The 18,692-nt window shown below is 47.3% G+C and overlaps 6 protein-coding genes across 6 annotated transcripts; 3 read left to right on the top strand and 3 right to left on the bottom strand.

Annotated features, from left to right (window-relative positions):
* Positions 1–230: 230 nt before the first annotated feature.
* Positions 231–6,252, bottom strand: E1B28_001197 (uncharacterized protein). The gene is made up of 23 exons (XM_043147105.1): positions 5,683–6,252; positions 5,622–5,631; positions 5,309–5,566; positions 5,219–5,258; positions 3,985–5,165; positions 3,783–3,929; positions 3,624–3,721; positions 3,461–3,576; positions 3,216–3,409; positions 3,148–3,165; positions 3,014–3,090; positions 2,789–2,961; positions 2,328–2,741; positions 2,189–2,267; positions 1,997–2,138; positions 1,778–1,948; positions 1,506–1,728; positions 1,343–1,452; positions 1,251–1,291; positions 1,136–1,195; positions 827–1,081; positions 691–775; positions 231–641 (listed from the first exon to the last, which is right to left on the bottom strand). Exons 1-23 carry the CDS (start codon positions 5,961–5,963, stop codon positions 402–404), a joined length of 4,413 nt encoding a protein of 1,470 aa, XP_043015810.1. The 5' UTR covers positions 5,964–6,252; the 3' UTR covers positions 231–401.
* A 94-nt stretch (positions 6,253–6,346) lies between these two features.
* Positions 6,347–6,913, top strand: E1B28_001196 (uncharacterized protein). The gene is made up of 4 exons (XM_043147104.1): positions 6,347–6,388; positions 6,438–6,479; positions 6,534–6,682; positions 6,741–6,913. Exons 1-4 carry the CDS (start codon positions 6,386–6,388, stop codon positions 6,751–6,753), a joined length of 207 nt encoding a protein of 68 aa, XP_043015809.1. The 5' UTR covers positions 6,347–6,385; the 3' UTR covers positions 6,754–6,913.
* A 174-nt stretch (positions 6,914–7,087) lies between these two features.
* On the top strand, positions 7,088–9,474 carry E1B28_001195 (uncharacterized protein). The gene is made up of 13 exons (XM_043147103.1): positions 7,088–7,252; positions 7,308–7,370; positions 7,427–7,509; positions 7,560–7,716; positions 7,764–7,850; positions 7,900–8,003; positions 8,055–8,196; positions 8,248–8,379; positions 8,434–8,523; positions 8,574–8,852; positions 8,908–8,971; positions 9,027–9,149; positions 9,198–9,474. Exons 1-13 carry the CDS (start codon positions 7,214–7,216, stop codon positions 9,338–9,340), a joined length of 1,506 nt encoding a protein of 501 aa, XP_043015808.1. The 5' UTR covers positions 7,088–7,213; the 3' UTR covers positions 9,341–9,474.
* Positions 9,475–9,602: 128 nt separating this feature from the next.
* On the top strand, positions 9,603–15,246 carry E1B28_001194 (uncharacterized protein; the record flags this gene model as incomplete). Its single annotated transcript, XM_043147102.1, has 15 exons — positions 9,603–10,133; positions 10,200–10,321; positions 10,372–10,608; positions 10,662–11,393; positions 11,445–11,784; positions 11,841–11,951; positions 12,007–12,201; positions 12,255–12,691; positions 12,752–13,129; positions 13,181–13,342; positions 13,393–13,672; positions 13,723–13,864; positions 13,919–14,536; positions 14,589–14,820; positions 14,875–15,246. Exons 1-15 carry the CDS (start codon positions 9,890–9,892, stop codon positions 15,244–15,246), a joined length of 4,602 nt encoding a protein of 1,533 aa, XP_043015807.1. The 5' UTR covers positions 9,603–9,889.
* A 262-nt stretch (positions 15,247–15,508) lies between these two features.
* Positions 15,509–16,993, bottom strand: E1B28_001193 (uncharacterized protein; the record flags this gene model as incomplete). The annotated part of the gene is made up of 7 exons (XM_043147101.1): positions 15,509–15,646; positions 15,699–15,877; positions 15,929–16,200; positions 16,259–16,316; positions 16,365–16,521; positions 16,576–16,771; positions 16,821–16,993. The coding sequence occupies 7 exons, from the start codon at positions 16,991–16,993 to the stop codon at positions 15,524–15,526; spliced, it is 1,158 nt and encodes a 385-aa protein (XP_043015806.1). The 3' UTR covers positions 15,509–15,523.
* A 429-nt stretch (positions 16,994–17,422) lies between these two features.
* On the bottom strand, positions 17,423–18,625 carry E1B28_001192 (uncharacterized protein). Its single transcript, XM_043147100.1, has 7 exons — positions 18,530–18,625; positions 18,354–18,474; positions 18,159–18,301; positions 17,985–18,101; positions 17,816–17,919; positions 17,653–17,763; positions 17,423–17,598 (listed from the first exon to the last, which is right to left on the bottom strand). The coding sequence occupies exons 1-7, from the start codon at positions 18,614–18,616 to the stop codon at positions 17,541–17,543; spliced, it is 741 nt and encodes a 246-aa protein (XP_043015805.1). The 5' UTR covers positions 18,617–18,625; the 3' UTR covers positions 17,423–17,540.
* Positions 18,626–18,692: the final 67 nt, after the last annotated feature.

The following is an 18,692-nucleotide window of genomic DNA, read 5'->3' as shown; positions in this document are numbered from 1 at the left end:
GCCATGAACAAGCCTACAAAGAACGCTTTCAGTGACTCAGGTCACATCCATTTTGCCTCATTTTGCCTCAAACTCGTGTTTTTACGTCTCGAACTCATGCATTTCTATTAGTATCTAATCTGAGTTATTGGGTTTGTCCGCTTAGTCAGCGCACACTCACTGAGCTGTATGAATCGAATCGTTAGCGATTCCTTTGAGGATGAGCAAAAATGCACACGGTCATGAAATAGCGATGTAATGGTTGTGGGTCATTCTGAATGAACGTCACAAAACCTTTCTGTAGACGAACTCACCTAGACGGTGAGTGATTCCAGAAAGAGCACGACGACACGACGACATAACAAAATTGCCCTAGGTCTGAATATTGTGAAACAGTATTGTACTTCGATTACTAGTACTGACTATTGTTGCAAGTTTATACGCATAGATGCCTGTCCCTCATCCTCCTCTGTCTTCATCTTTCCAAGAATAGCGAACGCTAAATCGTTCCACAAGATGTGCGACTCGGTGAGGACTTTGCTTCTGAATTGGTGGGCAAACAACAAGGAGAGCTGTGATCGAAGGATCTTCACAGCGATGATGTCCTTAGGTGAAAGCTGGAACCGAATCTTGCGGTCTATTGAAGCCATATTCGAAATCAGCTGAGAGACCGTCAGATGTATCATGGAGCACAGGTCAGAAAATCGCCACCTTGAACTCCGCCTCTCCACATAGAAGTAACATGGACATGTCCTCAACAGGAGCTGTTTCCCATGCGTAGAGTTTCTTAGAGTGCCTATCATGAAAGTGAGCACATATAACCGACCTCAGCACAAGCTTGCCTCACATTAAGGTGAAGTATGCAAGGTGATTTGCTCCCATGTCCTTTGGCTTGCTTCCGAAATTGACAGAAGAGGGATGGAAGGAGACCGACTGGTTGTTCGAAAGAGTGCGCATCTGATTCGTATTGTTATCGACAGTCAAAACTTTTGGGTATAGGCCGGCGAGCAGGGCAGAATTCAGCAAAGCGGTGTTGGAGGAGTTATAGTCATATTCGGGCGGGACGGACACAAATCGGTTTCTGTTGCGGCCATATCGAGCCCTATACAGCCATTCGTCAGTTTCAATCACCGTAGAGAACCGTCAAACGTATTACCGGTTTAGTTCTCGAATAAAAGTCTTGTCAGCATGGATGAAGGAAGAGTCAATTAAATATCTGTGACGAAGAACGTGAGTTCTAGTTTGAAATAGCTCGGTTACGAACGCCCTACCCCAAGAATTGCTGGCGAAGCTCCTCAATCTGCTGCAAGTTCTGTGTACGCAAGTCAGGGGCAGGTCTGAGACGGCTCAGGACAGAACAAACCTGGTGACTGAGAAAATTCTGTCGACAGAATTTGCGAACATGCCCAGAATTTGCACAGGCTCGCCGCCAGCTCGAAAAGGCATTATGAAGAGTCAAAAAATCAGAATTGTCTGCAAGTAAAACCATCAGAGGTTGAATTTTTTACAAATAAAGAAGTAATCACCACTCTTGAACGATGCCTTTGCACGGTCGGCCTCCGCTTCCAAACCAAAGGGTACGACAAATGGTGATTTGGAGTTCAGGGATGCAGCAATAGTCAATGCGGGGTCTAAGCAACGGAACAGTGTTGCGATCAATAAAAACTTTCCGAGATGAACGTCAGTAGGAAGTTTGCTAAGGAGGCGGCCCATGGGCGTTATCTCTTCAGAAGGAGTTAGGGCTCGAACCTAAGTCCAATATCAGCATTATTACGAGGCATCCAATGTTGTATCTTACCTCGACAAGCACGGAGATGGCCCGTTGTACATTGATAGCGGCAGGGGGGTCTAACGCCCTCGAGAGTACATCCTCGATGGATGCACCAAGGTTGACTTTCATAATTTTGATGCGCAAGGATAAATCTGACAAGCTTAGCCTCGTCATTTCCGGTAACGGGTTATCTACCATCTAGGAGATGTGTAATCAATGAGGAACTTTGAGAAGTGAATGGCTCACTTGAGAATCGAATCGAATCTTTGTGAACAGATGGAAACAAAGACCACATTGAACACGACCCGCACGACCTCTTCTTTGCATCGCATTGCTCCTTGCGATAAAAGTCTCAAGAAGGCGACTTATCTGCCGTTTTTCGTCGAATCTGTTACGCAGAATTAACTTCACGAAACCGCGATGAATAAGCAAGTGAACCTCATCTCCCGGTGCTTCCCAGAATCGATGACGCAGGTGATATCAGGAATTGTTATACCAGTTTCTGCGATATTGGTGGCTAGATAACGATGGGCAACGATCAGCGTGTGCAGAGCCTTGGGAGAACCCATAAACGAACCAATGACGATTTTCCGTATTCCGGGAGATGGGATATCAAATACGGCGCTTTGGTTTTCGCTGGACAGCGTGGAATGCAATGGATAGATCTTGAACTCGTCGCTCCCGAATATGTGATGCTCCATCAAAATCTCGTTTAGGCGGCGTATTTCTCCTATTCCAGGCATAAATATAAGGATGGCCGCAGAAAAATCATAATAGAGATGATCTTGGAAACAAATCTTCTCCAATAAAAGGACGATGAGTTCGTAAGGGACAAGACGCTCATCGAATAAGTTGATCGTGGCTGCCGTAGCGGGAGAATATCGTTTCTCGAGTTTGACCTCGCCTGGTATAGAATCGGAATCATCATCGTCGCCCAATACGTCCTCCGACCAATCTGCCTTATTTTTGTTCTTGTAAAACTTGTCGTGAACTGTATGGTGATTAGAGAGAGGGGCAGTCCAAGTAACACTGACGCACGTCGCCTAGCATATGGAGAGTTGTCCGATATTGACCAGCCGGTATATTCAACCGCATCCTCCAAGTACCCAACTTCGACGGGGAAGGTTCGACCTGGAACATGGAGTGTGGGACAGCCTCCAAAGTAATCTGCCATCTTTTGAGCATCCACAGTGGCTGACATTAAGATGACCCTATATCTTGCCGTAAGTGTTTGGTACTGGCCAACCGTAAAAAAATTGTCACTTTAAATCTGATCGTTGCTCTAAGAGCGACTTGAGCACAATGAGAAGGAAGTCGGACTCAATTGTTCGTTCATGTACCTGGAGCGAGGGCTGTCGTTAAATATATAGAAGGAAAGCGTTTCGCTTCAACCTCACTTCGTCAATAACAATATGCTAGAAATGTTTAAGCACCAGCAAAATTTAGAGATAGCTAAGCGGCTGACCGTGATCTCGTCGAATGCCGTTCCTTGTCCTCCCTGGCCACTGCCGCCCTCTAACATACGCAGCGCTATCCCGTTTGTGACGAAGGCGAGCCGCGTGTTCTTCGAAGTGTTACTCTCCAAACGGATGGAGTACCCAACCAACGAGTTGCTCGTGCCAACTGCATTGACTGGCTCCCCAAGCTCGCGCGAGACACCTGTAATATTGATAAGTACTTGGTATACACCAAGACTAAATTGACACGAACGTTGAGCCAATGATATTGCAGATATACGTCTTGGTTCGGTACAATACACCTTGCATGGTTTTCCTCGAGAGAGTTGGTCTTCGAGTATGAAAGTAGGGACCTGGGTAGATTTGCCACTACGGAATTCTTTAGAGTCAAATTTCGCTTCTCCAGATGCACTCACCAGCCTGTTTCGCCACTTAGCACTAATACCTGTGAGTGATCTAATATGTTAATGATCTCGTTGCGATATTGGGCTATTGGGAGTTTGTTTCGGTGTTGCTGCAATGTAATGACTCTGTGAACAACTATCAAAATATTTCCATATATATATATCACTGACCAGCATTTCTTGATATGAACTTGTGGATTGAAGGCTGCGGAAGATTTCTTGGATCTGACCAAAGTATGGTTCGGCAACGTTTGCGATATGTCGTGTGCGCTTCGAACTGATCATGTTATGTTCCGACTTTGAGCCCTCGACGTTAGACTGAAATCTGGGTCAGGCTGTGGATATCCTCTACATCACTGGGGGAAGAAATTACCTGGCCGTCAACATTAATTTTCGTTTCGATGATGGAGCGCAGCTTCGCCCAGACTTTACGATTGATATCGTCATTCTTGGTCTTCAAGACATCCCCAAGTTCATCCCATAAATCACGGTACATCGGGGGTAGCAATCGGAAGAAGGTGTGCGTGTTCGAGGCACCAGGGTTTCCGGACGCGAAGCCCTCCGTGCCTGGGAATGTAAGTTCATGAAGGGCTATAGTTGCGACATACTGTTCCGCTTGATTTTCGTCGTGACATGCTGCATCTTCCATGGTCCACTCGTCTAACCTTTTCCCGTGCCACCTGATCCGCACAGCAGCACGCTTAGCTCTACTTTGACCCGACACGATCGAGTAGGTGATCACAGCATACTTGTCGGATTTTCTGACCGTTCCTTGCAAGAGTAGTTTTGGAGTACGACCAGACCAATTCTTAGGAAGCGCCATATCACGAATCTTCACGGGTCGTCCTTCGTCATTGGGCTCTGAGATAGGGAGCACTTCCAAAAGTTCAAGAAGACCTGGTTCGCCATCGCTAACTTGATCGAAAACATCCACGGTCGAAGTAGCGACTTCGGTTTCTGACAACTGTATCTTAGGGGGACGCTTCTTGTCGGTTTTCGGAGAGCGTGAATTGGAGTCGGAAATGTTTCCCAGGAGACGTTCACGGAGTAAGTCAGACTCGACGTCTTTTCGAGCTTTCTGATAGAGTGCTTCAGCCTCTCTTTCATCAAATAGATAGTCCTGTTTAATAGACAGCAGCTTGGTCTGCAACTGTTGAAGTTCACTTGCTGGGGCTTTAATTGCTGCCGAGCGATGGGTCGTGAGACTTGCAATCCCCAACTTCGTTCGAACATAGTCCATCATCAATTCGTTATCATCATGGCCAGAATCTTCATTATAAAGCACCCCACCGTAACTCGATTGATGGCTGGTTCTGTCCTCAGGAGTGTAGACGGCAGATAATGATTGAATGTGTGTCCCTGAAGGAACAAATGAAGGAGCTTGGGCATTCAAGCGAGAGATGTGTTTACGCGCCGAAGACGGGGAAGGTGGCGCAAGAAAGTCAGCAGGGGTTCGAGGGGTCGTCGGTGACTTGGGAAAAGTACTAGTTTGTTCGGGAGGGGTCGTAGAAGTTCGTGGAGTTCGGCACAATGATTCATCTAAGCCGTTAGAAGCTGTCGAAGAGATGGAATGGATATAAAGTAGGAACGAAAAGAGATTGACGAACATGATCCAGATAGTTCAAATTCAGTGCAATGGAGATAGAGCTAGAGTGACGTCAGGTCGACCAGAACTCGGAAGGACCAAGAGAACGCACCCAGTTATACGCCTCCTCGAGCTCAACGCCATTAATTTCCTTTAGGCATTCCTCTACCCTCTCATCCGAAAATCCCAAACGCCTGAGCACCCCATAGGTTATAGCAAGCCTCGCAATTGCTTTATCTTCGGCCTCATCTAATTGTTTTCTTTCTCCGGGGTCTAGCTCTAATGAGAGATCGAGAACGCGTGAAACCAAACTTGGGTTGAGTTCCAGCATTGGAAAAGACTGGGCGTAACGTCGGTCGACCTCTATTGCCTAGGAAGCACAAATCAAATTACAGCCTGCATGTAAATGTACTGATTTGGCGCACCTTCAATGTCCTGTCAAATCCCTAAGTAAGATTGCACAAGAGCAAGAAACGGGTTGCTTGCCTCGTTATTTCCTTCTCCGTCTTCTCCTGTAATCTGTCGACTAAATTCTGCAATGATTGTTCCTCCGCCTGTTCAGGATCAAACTCGTTCGCGGGCTGGGTTTCCGTAACGACTGCGGAGGGAGATTCGTCTGTGTTAGATTTTCGTTGCTGAACGCAATCGTCCAGGACTGCTGGTTGTAGTACCTCCCCTTCGTCAATTGGAATGACTTTTTTCGGGACAGAGGTCGTCGCAAAACCCCGTGCAACAGGCTTTAGCTGTGTCTTCTTTTTCTTGGCCATTCCAGACGGACCAGAATACTGGCGAGATTATTACTTGAAGATACACGTCGAAATCGAGCTTCCGATGTTATTATGATGTTATTAATGTTCCTTGTTATTTTTTGGTGTGTAGAGAGGTAAACCGAGACCGTGTCCTTTGATTTTACACAGGCTTAGGTTGAAAGAGTGGACCGACTATGAGGGCGACAAGAGCTACACGTAAGAAGAGACGCAGGAAGTCGTTGAGAGCAGTAATGGAATATGAGTATGAACTTGAGCAGCATGAAAGATTTCGAAGTCGCGGAAGGAGAATGATATTGTAATCTAATGCCGAATGTCGGCAAAATATTCAAGCGGAGATGCTTCTTAGAGTGAGAGATCAAATCTTATTTACCTTGATACACACAACACATTTCGTCGTTTCACCTTAATCTTCTACTAAAATGGTGAGTCGTTTGGATCTTTTGTTCCTTCTATCTAGGCTCATTCCTGTAGGACAATACAAAAGCTCCCGTCAAACTCGCCAAAGTCATTAAGGTCCCTTGATTTGGCGAATACCTCTCGAAATCTTCTCTGACTAGTTTTGTGTAGGTTCTTGGAAGGACAGGCTCTCGCGGAGGTGTCACTCAAGTCCGTGTAGAATTCATGGACGACACAACAAGAACGATCATACGGAACGTGAAAGGTCCTGTGCGTGAGCAGGACATTCTTGCTCTCCTTGAGTCTGAGCGTGAGGCTCGGTAAGCTACGATTTCTCTCTGCAAGATTCTGACTCATGATGCATGCTACTTTCTATAGCCGTCTACGGTGATCTAGCACTAGTGATCTACTCATTTTCCTTTTCGACATACGTCTGCGCGTGTAAAACTATGGGCACATTCACCTCAATTGATACACATGCATTTTTCCTGCTTTGTTCATTGAACATTGAACATCTCATGGCGAACCTTGAGTATGTACTTAAACCCGCCAGAACCGTAATGGATGTGAGAGAAAGACATGAGGTTTTATACGCTTATTTCTTGCCGGGTTGAGACGTAGCTGGATCAGGGTGTTGTGACGTGAACTTATGGTACGTATATATATATCAACTGTCGCGGACGCGCTGCAGACTCGACCGAGGTCCCATTTCGTAAAAGCTCCAATGTTACGGTACCTACGAGGTACCCGTCCTCGGTCGTGATGTGCGGGAAATTTCGGACAGAATAATAACCCAAACGACGACCTTGATCCCGACCCGACCAGTTCAACGCGAATCGTCCAACGTTCAAATGTCGGCATTGAAAATGTTGCCTCTACGACAATCTCGAGTAAGCCGGCTGCTGTATGTTTACTGCAAAACCCACGTGATAATTACACGCACAGCGACTATACCCGTTACCAAGGCTCTACCCTTCTGCACGACTATTCAGTACAACTATGGCGCAGGTATGTTTTTTGTCACGGCGATCTAAGATCCACCGAATTGAAAGTGCTTGTTCTAGTCTCAGAGATACCGTACAGAGAAAGATACCTTTGGAGAGTTGCAAGTACCAGCCGATCGTTACTGGGGTGCCCAGACACAACGGTGAGCGCTGCTCACCGTGTTGGCGAGCCTCATATTAAAATCGATTCAAGTTCGCTACAGAATTTTGATATTGGCGGACCAGCCGAACGCCTACCTCCTCCCTTGATTAAAGCTTTTGCTGTTCTCAAAAAGGCGGCTTCCATCGTGAACGTGCAATATGGAATGGACCCCAAGATTGGTGCAGTTATTCAGCAGGCTGCTGACGATGTACGCATACCTGTTCAAGTGCGGATGTAATCTTAATTACGGTACAGGTCATCTCAGGAAAGCTCATGGATCATTTCCCTCTGGTCGTTTTCCAAACTGGTAGTGGAACCCAAAGTAACATGAATATGAACGAGGTTTGTCAATTGAAAGCGGGTGCTCATAAAGGTCTGACATCTCACCTAGGTCATATCGAATCGTGCCATCGAAATCCTGGGCGGAGAGCTTGGCTCAAAGAAACCTGTTCATCCTAACGACCACGTTAATATGAGCCAGAGCAGTAATGACACGTACGTGGTTTTGTATGTACATCTGACGCGATACTCATTCGCGTCTGGCAGGTTTCCCACCGCAATGCACATAGCAGCTGTCACCGAGATCCAAAACACTCTCATCCCCGCCCTCACGGAGCTGCGAGACGCTTTAGATGCCAAGTCCAAAGAATTTGATCACATCATCAAGATTGGGCGCACACACTTACAAGTAATTCCTGCCATTACTTTTTATGCCGCATAGTCTCAATAGATTCTACAGGATGCAACTCCATTGACGTTGGGTCAAGAATTCAGTGGTTATGTTCAGCAAATCAGTAACGCGATCGAACGCGTGAAGGCAGTGTTACCGCGCTTAAGACTGTTGGCTCAAGGCGGGACTGCTGTGGGGACTGTGGGTTTGCGAATATGACTACCATTTGGGGTCCTTCTTAAAATTTGTTCGAAGGGCTTGAATACCAAGAAAGGCTTTGACGTAAAAGTTGCCACAGAAATATCCAAGATAACTGGCCTGGAATTCAAGACTGCCCCCAACAAAGTTCGTCAACCAATGTCTCGAGGCTTCTGGTTTTCTTACCTTTTTTTTAGTTCGAAGCTCTTGCAGCTCACGATGCGCTTGTAGAGGCGCACGGCGCTCTCAATGTTGTTGCCTGTTCTCTCATGAAAATTGCTAACGATATCCGTTACCTCGGCTCTGGTCCTCGCTGTGGCCTCGGCGAGCTAAGTTTGCCAGAGAACGAACCTGGAAGTAGTATTATGCCTGGGAAGGTCAACCCGACACAATGCGAAGCCCTGACCATGGTCGCAGCTCAAGTCATTGGTAACCAAACTACAGTGAGCGTCGCAGGTGCAAGTGGTCAATTCGAGGTACGTGATCATTACGCGCCGTGTGGTTCATGAACATTGACCTTTCAACCCGCAGCTAAACGTTTTCAAACCAGTGATCATTAAGAACGTGTTACAGAGCATTCGCCTTCTTGCTGATGGTTCGTCACGCCTGTTGTCTGCTTCTCTACGTTACCTGACAGTTTCGCCTTGAAGGTTCACGTTCATTCACTAAGAATTGTGTTGTTGGTATACAAGCCAACGAAAAACGCATCAATTCACTGCTTAACGAATCGCTCATGTTGGCCACGATCCTCAACAGTCATTTAGGCTATGATAGTGAGTAGGTCTACGCCCGATAGGTTGTTGATTCTGACACGTTCGTAGATGTTGCAAAGTGCGCTAAGAAGGCTCACAAGGAAGGAACGACATTAAAGGAAGCCACCATCGCACTTGGTCTTCTCACACCGGAAGAGTTCGACGAGAAAGTGAAACCAGAGCTGATGTTATACCCTGACCCTGAAAATTAAATCGAGGCTCGCTTAAGTAACGGGTCACTTCTTCGGAATACTACTACACGACACCTCGACGAATTTGTTGATCCAGTAGTCTATCGTAGATTTTTATTAACCAGACAAGGATATAGTATTCTTCTGATGTTTCACTGCCTTGAGGGTAAGCAAAGAAAAATCAAAACTTTAAAAATGGACGAACTCGGCTAACACACCAACCCAACACGATTATGACTGCCTATTTCGGCGGGCGAAACAGTCCAGAGACCGAATTAATGCGACTCACAAAATATAGGACCCAGCCACTCTCCCACCCTCTGTCCATCCTTTCCCCTACATTTTCTTAAACTTTCTTTCCAACTTCCATCTGCTTTCATCATTGTAGTTCTGTTACGACCTCCACCGTTCAGTATCTTTGCTTGAGCCCGCAAATTCTCCTTTTTTGCGAAAGTCTGTTGGCTGGAGCGCCTGATTCAACCCGTGTATCCTTCGTGGAGAGCAACAGGCCCCATAAAAGTCGGTTTATATTGTGACTCGTTCTCAACGGGACCCTCAGCTTCACCCCAGATGTCACTCAGTCGCATTCTCAACGATGAGCCTGCTCAGTCGACGACACGCTCTCCTTTTCCTGCCAACGTACACCCCGCGACGAGTCTCCCGCTCAATGATGCACTGTCAGAGCGCAATGGTCCATCACCGCGCTCAAATCCCCGTTTAGCGGAGGAGTTTATAGAGACATCTGTATCAGGTTATATTGGTCGAGAACGAGAACTAGACCAGTCAGAACGAATCACGGATCAGTGGAATGCTGGTACGTCTTCATCCTCACGCCCTGCTCGAGGTCAGCGAGCCGACCGCGAGCGTTCCATGAATCAAGCATCCACTCCAGATGAACCTGGTCATGACGAGGCCAGACATGAGGAGGAACCCACACCGAGCAGGAAGCGACGGAGAAATGTGAAGGATGACTCCGATTATCGTCCTCCAGGTCAACGTCGGGTGAGAGATACTGCTATTCTAGTTTCCCACTCTCTCAGATTATATTTCAGTCGTCTCGTAAATCGTCACAGCGAGCAGCCAAACAACTTAACAATATCGATCACCATGACTATACTCCTCCCGATGAAGAAGGAACTTTTCCAAGACGGCGCGTGGACGACAACCGTCTAGTATCCTCCGACTTGGAAGACTGTGAAGAGATATGGATCGGAGAGCTTGGTGAATACATCCTTCAGACACAGAGACGGTTCAACCAAGTCGAACAGTTCTTCTATAACAGTACCAAGGCACGCAACTTATTCAAAGATTTCACATCTATTCGCTTATATCATAAATTCAGGAACGTTCGTCTCTTACTGCACAACGATTGTCGCATTATTACGCGGATAAGCTTGCCAGAATGCACTCGCCGCCACCACCGCCACCACTCCGTGCACCCCCTCTTGCCAAATTTGAGGAGTATCCAGGAGAATGTAGTGCTCATCGCGAAATAGATCACGACCTGCACAGTTATGGCGATTCAAATCACGAGCTCCATGACTTGCACGACCCAACATCTCGATCTCATCCCCGTTCTGTGACAAAAAGTGGCAAAGGGAGGGAAAAACGAGGTGTCTCTGAGGACGAGCTTGACAAACCAGCAGCTAACGGTCGCTTTCCCAAGAAACGTAAAGTTGAGAGTTCCCTCGGCGAACTGGTCGAAGACATGGATCTGGATGGGAGTAAGGGCATCTCAGTGAAGGGTAAAGGGAAGGCACAAACAAGTCTGGACACCACGCCTAAGCTTCGGAAAAAACCTGCTCACAAGAAGAAGTTGGGGCTGCCTGCTGAGTTCGAGTTTGAACTACCCTCCGCCCCTCCTTCTATTGCAGGAGATGCAACGCCTCTTACTTCAAGGCCTTCGTCGCCCGCTCCCATCAACACGTCGGTGATCCATGAATTAGATGAGCCTGTCATCCCTTTGAAAAGGGCAAAAAAGATGGACGAAGCCACAATGATCAAAAGAATCAAAGCATTAGAAGAAGCTCAGAAGAAGGTCTGGACAAACATTGCAAGGCGTGATGTTGCGAAGGTTGGCTTCCCTTCTTGTATATTCAGACATATTCCTCACGCCTTTGTCTAGGTCTATAAGTATCATACCTTAGGCTATGCTGGAAGAATGTCTCAGCATGAACGGATTGCCAAGCTGGCATCGCTTCAAGCCCGTCGACCGTTCACTAAAACGGCCAAAGCTACGAAAGACACTCAGGCAAAAGCAAAGCGGCTTATGAGGGAAATGCAGGTGTTCTGGCGGAAGAACGAGAGAGAGGAAAGAGATCTTCGTAAACGGGAACAAAAAGAAGCAAATGACCGACAGAAGCTTGAAGAGGAGAGGCGTGAAGCTGCTCGTCAGGCACGTAAACTGGAGTTCTTGATCAGCCAGACAGAATTGTACAGTCATTTTGTTGGGAACAAATTAAAGAGTAAGTCTGTTCAGCTGCATGGCCCACTTCCATTCCCAATCCATTTTCATCTTTAGCCGCTGAAGTGGAAGGTGAGGGCGAGACCCAAACAGCCACTAGCGCACCTGCAGGGGTCCATGTTGGCGATTCACCTGATGGTGCTCTGAAAGAGATTGATTTTGATGATGGTACGTCTACTCTTCTCGTTAATGTAAACATTCTGACTCCGTGTATGTTGGTCAGAGGATCAAACGAACCTCTACCGTCACGCGAAGCATAATGCTCAGGAGGCCATCGTGACTGCTCGTCAACGCGCCCAGGAGTTTGACACCCAAGCCGCATTGGAGAGGAAAACCAATGAGGCCATCAAGTTGGCCAAAGAACAAAAACTTGGTCGCGCCGCTGCTGAACAGAGTAATGCACTGGCCTCTGTGGATCGTAAGCAGTACTGCGTTGTTCTCAAAGATCACTAACCAAATGTTGGTTGATAGTTGACTCCGAAGAATTGAATTTCCAAAACCCGACGTCACTGAGTGGACCACTTACCATTGGACAACCCAAGATGCTAATGGCTCAGCTCAAAGAATACCAACTGAAGGGTCTCAATTGGCTCGCTACACTGTACGAGCAGGGGATCAATGGTATTCTTGCTGACGAAATGGGTCTCGGGAAGACTGTCCAGTCAATTTCCCTTTTATCGTATCTTGCGGAAACGCACGATATTTGGGGGCCTTTCCTTGTCGTCGCACCGGCCTCAACGCTCCATAATTGGCAGCAAGAGATCACTCGCTTTGTGCCAGGACTCAAAGCTTTACCATACTGGGGTAATGTCAAGGATCGTACGACGCTAAGGAAGTTTTGGAGCAAGAAGGAGATTAGCTACAATCAAGATGCTCCATTCCATGTTCTGATCACCAGCTATCAACTGGTATGTTTGCCACATACAAAGTCATCAGCTACCATTTGCTTTACTTTTTCGTTTCCCTAGGTTACACAAGATCAACAATACTTCCAGCGTGTCAAGTGGCAATACATGATCCTGGATGAAGCTCAAAATATCAAAAATTCATCTAGTGTCAGATGGAAAACGCTTCTCGGGTTCCACTGCCGAAACAGACTTCTCCTGACCGGGACGCCTATTCAGAACTCAATGCAGGAACTATGGGCCCTACTTCATTTTATTATGCCAAGCCTTTTCGACTCTCACGACGAATTCAATGAATGGTTTTCCAAGGACATTGAGAACGCTGCTGAAAACAAGGGCAGTAAACTCAACGAACACCAGCTCCGTCGGCTCCACATGATATTGAAGCCGTTCATGTTACGACGGGTTAAGAAACACGTACAGAACGAACTTAGCGAAAAGGTATGATCGTTCTATGTCTTTGGGACACATCAATGCTCACATCTGCTGAAGATTGAAATCGATATTTACGTAGACTTAAGTGCACGTCAGAGAGCTCTCTACAAAGCACTTCTGGCCAATGTCTCGGTGGCCGATCTGCTCGAGAAGGCTGCCAACATTGGGGATGCGGAATCCGCCAGATCTCTGATGAATCTCGTCATGCAATTTAGGAAGGTTTGTAATCAACTCTTTCGGTGCGTGGGCGTTACTCAGCATTCGGCCAGGTGTGCAACCATCCAGAATTGTTTGAGCGTGCCGACGTGGTTTCTCCCTTCGCATTTGCTCATTATGGACGTACGGGTTCTTTAGCCAGAGAAGGAGATCTTGTCAGTCTCCCGTACTCGACGCGAAACCCCATCAGTGTCAATATACCAGTGCTGATGTACCGAGACGGTGGAATCTTCAACGTACCTCGAGAGGAATCGGCTCACGATACAAATCACTTGTCGAAACTTATGAGTATATGGTCAACCGAGCATATTTATACCTCTCTCTACGATGATTGTGAGTCTAATCGCTGTATGACTTACCACTCACTTTCTTATTTTCCCTAGCGTCTTATGCTTTCTCTTTCCTACGTCTGTTGCGGATGTCCCCGCAAGAAGCCCACTCATTACACGTATCTCCACTTATCAAGAGAACCCTGGCAGCTATCGACGCAGAAGCACAACTCTTAGAACAAGCATCTGATCCTCGGTACGAGCCTCGTCATACTTTTTCTGCCAGATCCTTAATTGTTACTTCTACAAGTGACCCCGATGCATTAGATACTTTAATGTTCCGAGCATACCCGCCTCTTCTCGAGGTCAACTACCGGGCGGAATCTTATCCTGAACTTCGTTCCATAGCAACTACTACGTGGAAGACCTCTTGCCTGTCCCGCCCTGAACTGAGGTGGTACGTTCCCCGAGCGGTCGCCCCGCCTATTTCTCTCTATTGCTCCGACCGCACCTTCATGGAAGAACAAACCCATTTTTTGGAAGCACCCTTAGAATCATTGGCGTTCTATGGCATGCCACCCTCTCTAATCGATTCGTTCGAGGCATATACAGCATATCAGCGTCAGCTTCCCAATATCCATCCTGGCGGTCTTTTGGGTGCTTCTCCAACCGACCAGATCCCTCTCTCAAAGATGCAGATCCCTGAGGCCAAGCGTCTTATCTACGACTCGGCCAAGCTGGCAAGACTCGACTCGTTGCTCCAAGACCTCAAATCTGGAGGACATCGTGTGTTGATTTATTTCCAGATGACGCGGATGATGGATCTTATGGAGGAGTACCTTGTGTATCGCCAATACAAGTATTTGCGGCTGGACGGCTCCTCCAAAATTGAAGATAGACGAGATATGGTGATAGACTGGCAAACCAGGTCCGTGTTTTTCTCTGTTTGAGAATCTGTCTCTGAGTTGAGATGGTTTCAGACCCGATATCTTTGTATTCCTACTCAGTACTCGTGCTGGTGGTCTTGGAATAAACCTAACAGCGGCTGACACTGTGGTTTTCTATGATCACGATTGGAACCCGTCAAATGATGCTCAGGCGATGGATCGAGCTCATCGTTTGGGACAGACTCGACAAGTCACGGTTTACCGCCTCATCACCCGAGGAACGATCGATGAACGCATTGTCCAACTCGCGCGGGTGAAGAAGGATGTAAGTCGCCGCGTTTCAATTAATCTTAGGACTTGTTTTGATTCAGCTTCGTAGGTTCAAGATATCGTCGTTGGGAACAAGAACTTCACCGATGTGGCGAAGCCGAGCGAGATTGTGCAGCTTCTGCTTAACGATGAACATTTGGCTGGCTTGGAGAAATCTCAGGCTACTGGGGCTAGGAACGGTGGTCCGTCGAATTCAGGGGGGAACGACTCCATGCGAGACTTGTGGAATGAAGAGGGTGACGACTTCTTCGGTGGACAGACGAATGGAGGGGCTGTCAATACCCTCGGAAACATAACTGTAGAAGGAGGCGAGGACGAGAACGGGACGACAGCTGCACGGGGCAAGAAACGAAAAACCGGTGGTTCCCGTGGGGGACGCAAAGGTGGCAAAAAGCGTGGTGGCACGGCAGTGGTTTCATGAATACCAACACTTGGTTAGAAACCAGATTGATTGGCCATCTACTATTTGGATTTCAGCCTTCTCAGCTCATGATCATGTATGTAGAACCAAACTACTCTACCTTAGGACTTTATTGTTGTACTGCTGTTGCTATATTACATATCGCTCGGTGTCCGTATTTCCGTGTCTACTAAAACTACTCATACGATAGGACTGCATCTGTATGATTAATTTATCGATGATTGCTGAAGAACTCGAGCAATGAATTATTTGAACAAGTATATGGCGGTACGCAGATCTACGATACTGTACTCGCATCATTAATCTCCCTGGAATTGGTCTGAGAAGCTGATGGAGGTTTTGCTAGTTGCCTTTCTCTAGCTTTCCCGCGCAAGACATTCTCGATGTAAAATTCGCCAGCCTAAAATTCAGTTATCAGGTCAATTCGTCAACATAGTTTCATTTGAACCCACCTTGTAACTACTTCGAACAAGGGGTCCACTAGCGACATATAAGAAACCAAGGTTTTCCGCAATCTCTTTCCATTGGTCGAACTCGGAGGGTTCGACGTACCGATCGACTTTCATATGTCGCTTGGTGGGCCGCATATACTGGCCAAAAGTCACGACATCGACATCAACCTTCCTGAGCTCTAAATTAGAAAAGGTCAGGTGCAGCAAGATGTCTTGAAGTATTGACTCGCCTTTGAGAGCATCCAAAACCTGATCCCGGGTCTCACCCACACCGAGCATGATACTGGTCTTGGTGACCTTGACCCCCTCTCGTTTGGCCTGCTCTAACACTTTGAGACTCTGCCTGAACGTTGCCCTTCGGTCTCGAACAAAAGGCGTCAAGTCTTCGACAGTCTCTATGTTGTGTGCATAGACGTCCAGTCCAGACTTGGCTACCACTGAAACATGATTCAGATCGCCTGCAAAGTCACCAGTGAGGGCCTCGACAAGAATATGGGGTGCCCTAACCGTAAAGGAGTCAGGAATAGCAATTAGCCACACACAAGATTATATTCTCGCACTTTTGCTTAATTTTGCGGATAGTTTCTGCGAAATGATGTGCGCCACCGTCCAGCAGGTCTAGAGAGCCCCTATTTAGCGCCGCCTGGGAAGGATGGCTTGACTCACCGTCTCGGTCGACACTAGTTAGAACGATGTATCCTAAGCCCCAGCGACTGATCGCCTCTGCAGTATTTTCAGGTTCGTGAGGATCTAATGGTGGTGGTGTCCTTGATGTTTTGACAGAGCAGAAGCGACAGCCACGAGTGCAGGTGTCGCCCATTAACTAGAATTAGAATTGATTGAGCTTCTGAAGAGTGAAAGAGGTCGGATGCGATACCATGATGGTCGCTGTCGCTCCCCGTTTTCCTTCAGCCTCGGAAAGGCCCTCCTTTCCACCCCAACAGTCTCCAATATTAGGACATCGTGCCTCTTCGCAGACGGTATGCAGACCTAATCCACGTAGGTCCTTCTTGATTTTATTGAACGACTGGCCGGAGGGTATTGAAGTTTTGAGATATGAAGGTAGACGTGGGCTTCAAAAGTATGAGCAGAACTGAATTTATACAGTGAAATGGTCCCTACCCTCGAGGTTTCCCTAAAACTACACGGTCGCCAGATATGAAATCATCTAGAGTCGGACCCTTGGCCAATGCTTCGTTAAAACCAGCTGTCTTGGAGGTTGATGGTGTCGAAGGAGTCGCTAGTAATCGCTTTCCCAAAGACCTGCGAAGGGTGTAACGAGTAGCTGCTTGCATGATGAGCGAGGGCAGATAGGAGAGGACCTGGGTATGTAAGCGATCCGAGCCAAGCAGGTCAATGAGTTCCCTCTCCGCGCTCTCCCGTCGAGAAGAAGAAAACCTCCTCAAAATAGTGAAATCTAGGGCTCTCAAGGAATGTGATCCCCTAGTGAAAGGTCCGACCCCTCCCTTTTCTTATTTCTCGACTGCTTATTGTTTACAGCCTTTGCCGATTGTATGTCAGGAAAGCTAATCTCAGCTGCATGGGCCTGCAAAAATCAGCTGAAGGCAGTTGAGGATTGTTTGGTTCAATAGTTCGTTGAACTCGTTTCCAATCCTTGCATGCATCTTTGCTAACAGCTGCTTTAGTACTGGGACAGAACCAATGGAATTGGCTCGCGCAGAGTACCTAAAATTGCGGAATCAACAACAGGAATTGAAACTCCAGGCATTTGAGCAGGGAAAATAATCATTTATATCCTACAATACTACAACAGGCGTTTTTCAAAACAGTACAAAGCATACGTGGTATGAACACCCTGTCCCACTTTGAATGGCTTTCATCTCATTTTCCGTTCACAGCTGCCCATTGTTGATGTGCACCCAAAACTGATGTTATCAGGCTGGTAGAGATTCAGGTTATCCAAGTGTCAGCAGCCTTAGTCTGTGATACGCACCCGAATGCACCCAATACACCGTCGTTCAAATTGGTCAATCCAGTATTCGTGGCTGGGATCCACAGGTCCAGCATATCTATCAAAAGCTGCTGCCTTGTTTGATTACGAGCACTGATAGGGAGTGAGCAGAAATAACGAACAAAGTGACGGACATGATACACACGCAGAGACAGCGCTCAACCGGGTTTCCCGCCCTGCTTTCTCACTCAAATCAATTTCGTTACTACCGTGCTGCAATTTCTTCGTTTCAAGTGCGAGTCGCGAGTTCTGCAATAGAAAGGAAGACGTGTTTCACGATTGGTTTAATATCAGTAGCTGCAAAGCAGACTCACCTTGGCCACTCCGTTAGCGATGCTGAACAACACGCCGGTAAGCCAGAACCTGTTGGAAAATGTGGTGACTTTGGTGGCGGTCTCAGGTTTCAAAGTCACAAATCTGATTGTGTTGGCCTGCAGCGGAGTTTAAGAAGACCGGAGAACCATGAGCGTACAAGACAGCGGACATACCCATACGACCGCATCAAGGGTAAGGTATCCGAAATATCCAAGTTGGCGACCAATTGTAGCGACTTGTTCAACGGGATTCGCTGTAGACAGACAAGCCCGGATTGCTGCTTGAAGATGTTCCATCGGTTTTCCGAGTCGCAACACTATTCTATCGGTTATTTGAAGACTCGGAATGGCTGCAAAGTCGCCACATACGCTTCCTTGCAATGGCAAGGTGAGATTTCAGCGAGTTCCATCGCGCAGAAAGATCCCTTTCGCCGCGAGAAAGGAGATACCAAGCGTAGAACCGAGCGAAGTACTGCAAAGCTCTGTATGCCTGTAGGTGGCCGTCACTGGTATGAAAGGGAGTAACAGGTACACCGGAAACGTGCCTTGTCACGACCAACGGTAGTTGAGCCATACTTGAGAGACTTGGAAACAGTTGGATGCAAGATGACTTGGGACGCGATTGAAGCCATGGTAGTATCAAGGAACTGGGGATTCCGACGCCGTTTATATCCATCTCACATTTACATTACACGTGATTTCACTAAG

This window comes from Marasmius oreades, chromosome 1 (assembly GCF_018924745.1).
Source record: "Marasmius oreades isolate 03SP1 chromosome 1, whole genome shotgun sequence".
Taxonomy (NCBI): domain Eukaryota; kingdom Fungi; phylum Basidiomycota; class Agaricomycetes; order Agaricales; family Marasmiaceae; genus Marasmius; species Marasmius oreades.
The sequence above is the reverse complement of the archived record's forward strand: the minus strand, read 5'-3'. Positions and strand labels throughout refer to the sequence as shown.

Bases quoted from the DNA above. Each gene is read 5' to 3' on its own strand.
- E1B28_001197 (XM_043147105.1), bottom strand. From the start codon at position 5,963: ATGGCCAAGAAAAAGAAGACACAGCTAAAGCCTGTTGCACGGGGTTTT. The intron at 3,722-3,782 runs GTCAGTGATATA...ATTACATTGCAG, and splicing joins GTTCATATCAAGAAATGCTG to CAACACCGAAACAAACTCCC. The intron at 1,082-1,135 runs GTAATACGTTTG...ATGGCTGTATAG, and splicing joins TTTATTCGAGAACTAAACCG to GGCTCGATATGGCCGCAACA.
- E1B28_001196 (XM_043147104.1), top strand. The intron at 6,480-6,533 runs GTCCCTTGATTT...AGTTTTGTGTAG, and splicing joins AACTCGCCAAAGTCATTAAG to GTTCTTGGAAGGACAGGCTC.
- E1B28_001195 (XM_043147103.1), top strand. From the start codon at position 7,214: ATGTCGGCATTGAAAATGTTGCCTCTACGACAATCTCGA. The intron at 7,253-7,307 runs GTAAGCCGGCTG...TTACACGCACAG, and splicing joins TGCCTCTACGACAATCTCGA to CGACTATACCCGTTACCAAG. The intron at 9,150-9,197 runs GTGAGTAGGTCT...ACACGTTCGTAG, and splicing joins CAGTCATTTAGGCTATGATA to ATGTTGCAAAGTGCGCTAAG.
- E1B28_001192 (XM_043147100.1), bottom strand. From the start codon at position 18,616: ATGGCTTCAATCGCGTCCCAAGTCATCTTGCATCCAACTGTTTCCAAG. The intron at 17,920-17,984 runs GTGAGTCTGCTT...TTTCTATTGCAG, and splicing joins TCGCTAACGGAGTGGCCAAG to AACTCGCGACTCGCACTTGA. The intron at 17,764-17,815 runs GTGTGTATCATG...ACTCCCTATCAG, and splicing joins CGGTTGAGCGCTGTCTCTGC to TGCTCGTAATCAAACAAGGC.